Source organism: Athene cunicularia (genome assembly GCF_003259725.1).
Source record: "Athene cunicularia isolate RWA chromosome 4 unlocalized genomic scaffold, athCun1 chr4_part3, whole genome shotgun sequence".
NCBI classification, from domain to species: Eukaryota; Metazoa; Chordata; class Aves; order Strigiformes; family Strigidae; genus Athene; species Athene cunicularia.
This window is the reverse complement of record NW_020799100.1, coordinates 12671761-12676517: the sequence shown is the minus strand read 5'-3', so window position 1 is coordinate 12676517 and position 4757 is coordinate 12671761. Positions and strand designations below refer to the sequence as shown.

The following is a 4757-nucleotide window of genomic DNA, read 5'->3' as shown; positions in this document are numbered from 1 at the left end:
CCCCCCCCCCCCCCGCCTTAACAGCAAGGGGAACCACTGCTCAGGGGCTCAACATGATCTCCACCACCATCCCCTAACCCTGTCCCAAGAGGCAGTACCAGCACATAAGACAAACACATTTTATTGACATCTCTACATCACTTTTTTTCCCCCCCCCTCCCTCCTCTTCAGTTAAAATTGCTATTATTTATGTACATGGTACTCCCTTGCCAGAGAGCACACAACTATTTACAGTCTATTTACAGATACAGGGCTAGCAGCTCTTCAGTATCTCCTCCAGCTTGAGCATGTCCATGGGGGTGACTTTGGCAACCTCAAAGAAGACCCTGGAAGGAATCACTTTGGCTTAGAGCTCAGCTACAGCCCTAAACACCCACCTACCAGGGCTCCCTAAGGGTGCCTGCTGGTGGTACCACCCTCTGGACAGGGCAGAGCCCCATGATGCTCACCTGTGAGAGTACTTGGTGCGCACAGCCTTCAGCTTGTCATGGGGCTGGTATGTGAGTAGGAAATTCAGCCTTTTCACCAGTGGATGCAGGTCCTGGGAGCAGTACCCACTGTAGTACTCCAGTGTGGGAGTCTGCAAAGGAATAGCAGAGCTGATCTGGGTCCTCTCAGTGATGGTACAGCCATCATCTTCCCTTCCAAACCCCCAAATCTGAGCATAGCCCCAGAGCATCATCCCCACACACCATTCCATCCAACCCCTGCACCCCCATAGTGTCTCCCAGGGTGCCTTGGGGACAGAAGGTTGGGCAGGCACTTACCCAGCCCCCAAGGTTCTTCATGGTGAGTGCAAGCAGCAGGCAGCTGGCAGCCAGCTTTGAGGGGCTCTCCCGGGCATAGTCATACTCCTGCAGGGTCATCTCGCAGAGGAAGCGGGCCAGTGTCAGCGTCTCCATGGTGGCACGGGCACACTACAGCCAGGCATGCAGGCAAAGGCTCAGCCATTTGAGCAATGCTTCCCCCTGCCCCCGCCAATCTTTTTGGGATCTAGAGTGCTGCCCCTGGGGCACAGGGGACAGATCCCACACCCCCAGCCTGCCACAGGCCAGCCTCACCCCTCAACCCTGTTGGGGAGGCCTGGCCAAACCCTCCTTGCTGCCAGCCCAGGGTGCCAGGGATGCTTGGGGGTGCTTGAAGGCACCTTGACACCAGCCCACTCTCCTGCTGCACCCACCTTGGCAAAGCGTCGCAGGAACCGGTAGGGGATGGGGATGTTGATGTCGAACTTGAGGGTGCTGAGGATGCTCATCTCCATAGCAATGAGCTCTTCCCGCTTGTAAGCGTCATCACAGATGTAGAGGAAGTCATCCACGCATGGTGGGCACCGCTCCTGCTGGGGCACAACTGCTCAGCACTCTAATGGGGACTCACCCTGGCAATACTCAGGAAATCCTACCAGTCTGCCAGCCCTGTAAGGGCACATGCCCTGCCAGACCCTGGAAGGACCGTTACAACATCCAGTGGGGCTTTGTGTGTTGTATACAGCCCCAGCCCTTGGCTCTAACTCCAAGCCTTGCTTGCATGAGGTGAACTCGGGTGTCCCAGTGGCCTCTGCAGAACAGAGAGGAGCTGGGTCTCCAGTGACACCAGGAGGCAGGATCTTGCCCACTGGAATTGCATTCACAACCCTTGGGATGGGAAGGGGTAAAATGGGGACAGACATGCCACCCCAGCAGCTCTCAGGACAGTGGCCTGGCACTGCAGGGACCCAGACTTCTCCAGTAACCTATGGTGACCAGAGGCACAACCCTCTCTGCCCCAGCACCCCAAGAGAGCACACGAGGAGTCACCTCAAATTTGGAGGCGATGAGGATGGCAGTGGAGCCGATGAGCTGCAGCTTGTCCCTCATGCTCACCACCTCCACCAGGTAGTGGTCCACCAGCTTCACAGCCAGGTACAGCGTCTCATGGTTCAGCTCAAAATTCTCCTGTAAGGATGTGGGCAGGGGGGCAGGAAGGGGTGTCAGCAGAAGCTCGGCCCACCTGGCCCCTCCAGGTTCCCTCACAGGGGCCAGAGGTGCCCACGAGGCCAGGCTCAGAGGGAGGGATCCAGGCTCACCCCCAGCCTGGAGAGGGGGAAGGTCAGCTCTGCACCAGGGACACTCACAGGAGCCTCTGCTGTCATACTGAGGTCCCACACACCAAAGGCAGGGTGGGGGCAGCTCTGCAGAAGGCCATGCCCCCTCCCCACACCCACATACCTGCACCTCCACCATCCAGTCCACCAGGATAGCACGCATGTCCCTGCTGATGTCTGTCTGCTTCTCCATGTAGTCAGGAAGCATGAATTTCTCCTGCCAAGGTATCAGATGTCAGGGACTTGCCAGACACCAGCACCCTCAAAGAACCCTCCCTCCCACCCCATGCAGGTCCCCGCCAGGTGCTCAGAGCCTCTGGGCAGCAGGTGGCCCTGCCCGAGTGGTCACCCCTTCCCCAGACAGGGCTGCTAGCCTCTGGCCAAGCATCACCCACCTCTCTTCCCCGCATGTATTCAAAAATTTCCTTTGCATATTCTGCATTGGCGTAGGGGTCACCCAGCTGCTCCTTGTCTATGTCCTCCACTGCTGGTACCTGGTGGGATGAAGGAGGCAGCAGTAAAGGGGAGGGTCTGAATTCTGCGAGTGCTGGTCACCCTACAGAACAAAGCTGCTGCATCTCTGCACCCCCTTCCCCATCTGCCCCTATCACCCTGCATCCCCTACCCCACTCTTTCCCATGAGAGGTCTTTTGAAGGAAGAAGGGGGGGGGTGGGGGTTTACCCCCTTTCCCAGCTTCCCATCACACTAGCCTGAGTACCTCTGAAGTCCAAAGCAGTGCCTGGTGCCCCAGTACCACCAGAGGCAGCCATAGACCAGCACCAATAGGATGAGACTGGGGGTCAGGCTGCAGCACAGGGTCCCTGCACCCTCCCCAGAGGGCTTCAGTACCTGCGCAGGTAGTGGCTCCTCTCGCACAGGATCCTTCTTGGGCTCTACAGGAGCCTCTGTTGGGGAACTTTTCTTCATTGACCTGGACAGGACAAAAGCATAAGTTATTGCTGGGAGGAAGCCACATCTCCTGGCTGAAACGTGTTCTTCAGAGCCCCTTGCTGCTTCAGCAAGTGGATAAGCCACGCCAAAATATCCCCATAGAGACTCTTAGAATCATTTAGGTTGGAAAAGACCTTTATGATCATTGAGTCCAACTGTAAACATAAGACTGCCAAGTCTACCACTAAACCAGTATCCTTAAGCGCCACATCTACATATCCTTTAAATACCAGGAATGGCAACTCAATCACTTCCCTGACAGCCTGTTCTAATGCATCAGAACTATTTTAGTAAAGAAATTTTTCCTATTATCCAATCTAAACCTCTCCCGATACAACTTCAGGCTCTTTATCTACTGACAGGCCTCCCCATCTGGCTCATGGTTTCCATCGCCCAGATGAAGCCCCCATCACTGCTTGTTCTTCCCCATATGGCAATTTTGCTGGTGCTGGCCCTGCAGCATCACCCCTACCCGAGTCTCTGTCCCCATCTCCCCTGGCTACTCACTTTTTCAGGTTGATCTCATTGTTCTTGGCTACCCCCGGGGCAACATGGACCCTCTGTGCCTTGTGTGGTGCCACTTTCACAGCCTCCTTCTTCCCTGCCACCACCTGGTTCTTGTGAGCCTGCTTGAGTCAAAATAGGGTTATACAGATGGGTATACAGAGGGAAGCGAGGTGTCCCCTGCAGGGACAGCCCTCCTACTGCTGATGGGCATGGGACAGCCCCCACTGTGCATGCTGGAGGGGATACCCAACCCCACTCCTATAGAGGGCTCACAAGGGGCACACCAAAGCCCCCACTCCCCCCAGAAGCACTCACATTAGTGATGTCCCCGAACGCTGACCTCTTCTTGGGCCCACCCTGGGGTGAGGATGGAGACCTCTTGGTCTGAGAGCTCTCCTCCTATAACAGAGATCATTAGAAGATGGCAGGGTGGGGGGGACACTTATCCCACAGGAGCCCCCCACAACCCCTCACCCAGCTCAGGACTCACCTTCTCAGGGTTGGCATTCTCTGTAGCAGGGCCCACCTTTCCTGCTCGGGGCTGTTTGGTGCTCAGCATCTTGGCGTTGCGTGGCAACGGCATCCTCTCTCTCAGCCTTTACAAGCAAGCTGGGAGCAAAGCAAGGCTTGATGCAGGCAACTGCCTGTCCCGAGGGACACCTTCAAGAGCTAGGGGCAGAACCACGAGGCACTTGTCCCTCCTGGGGAGATAGTGCAGCAGGGACAGACCCCAACCCCCTCCCTGAGCATGGCAGGCAGATGGTGCCCTGAGGCAACCCCAGGGAGGGTGCAGGTCTGGGTAGGGGTGCGGGAAGGGCTGGCATGCTCCACCCAGTGAATGGAGGAGGTGTGAAGCTCCACGACCACCACCAGAAGCATCCTGCTGGGAGCTAGCGGGGGGGGGAGTTCCCAGCCCCCTGCACCCCGGAGAAGGATGTAAAGGCTCCCACTCCCTCACCTACCGGCACCGGGATGGGGGGAAGCGGGGAAGGGCACTCAGGGGTACCTCCACGCCCCAGGGGAGCCGGAGACCCCAGGACAGATGCCTGTACCCCTCCCGAGGGCACAGGGGAAGGGACCTATAGCAGGAGATGGGGAGTACCGGACCCGTGACGGGTACAAGGGGTACACACCGGGAGAAGTGAGCGGCTAAGCCCTCAGGGAGCCCCCTCTCAGAAGCCGCGCGGCGGCCGCCCCCCGCACCCCCTCATCCCC

The 4757-nt window shown here is 57.6% G+C and overlaps 2 protein-coding genes across 2 annotated transcripts in view; one reads left to right on the top strand and one right to left on the bottom strand.

Annotated features, from left to right (window-relative positions):
* LOC113480173 (diacylglycerol kinase delta-like) overlaps window positions 1–77 on the top strand; it is a 38866-nt gene extending 38789 nt beyond the window's left edge. Inside the window, exon 30 of the mRNA XM_026848795.1 lies at window positions 25–77. Coding sequence (XP_026704596.1) covers window positions 25–77 — 53 coding nt within the window. The remainder of the gene's footprint in view (window positions 1–24) is intronic.
* A 59-nt stretch (window positions 78–136) lies between these two features.
* CCNB3 (cyclin B3) lies at window positions 137–4148 on the bottom strand. The gene is made up of 11 exons (XM_026848630.1): window positions 4033–4148; window positions 3858–3941; window positions 3543–3661; window positions 2934–3015; window positions 2479–2577; window positions 2208–2300; window positions 1797–1934; window positions 1181–1336; window positions 768–917; window positions 450–580; window positions 137–326 (listed from the first exon to the last, which is right to left on the bottom strand). The coding sequence occupies exons 1-11, from the start codon at window positions 4123–4125 to the stop codon at window positions 254–256; spliced, it is 1218 nt and encodes a 405-aa protein (XP_026704431.1). The 5' UTR covers window positions 4126–4148; the 3' UTR covers window positions 137–253.
* Between the last annotated feature and the right edge of the window lie 609 nt (window positions 4149–4757).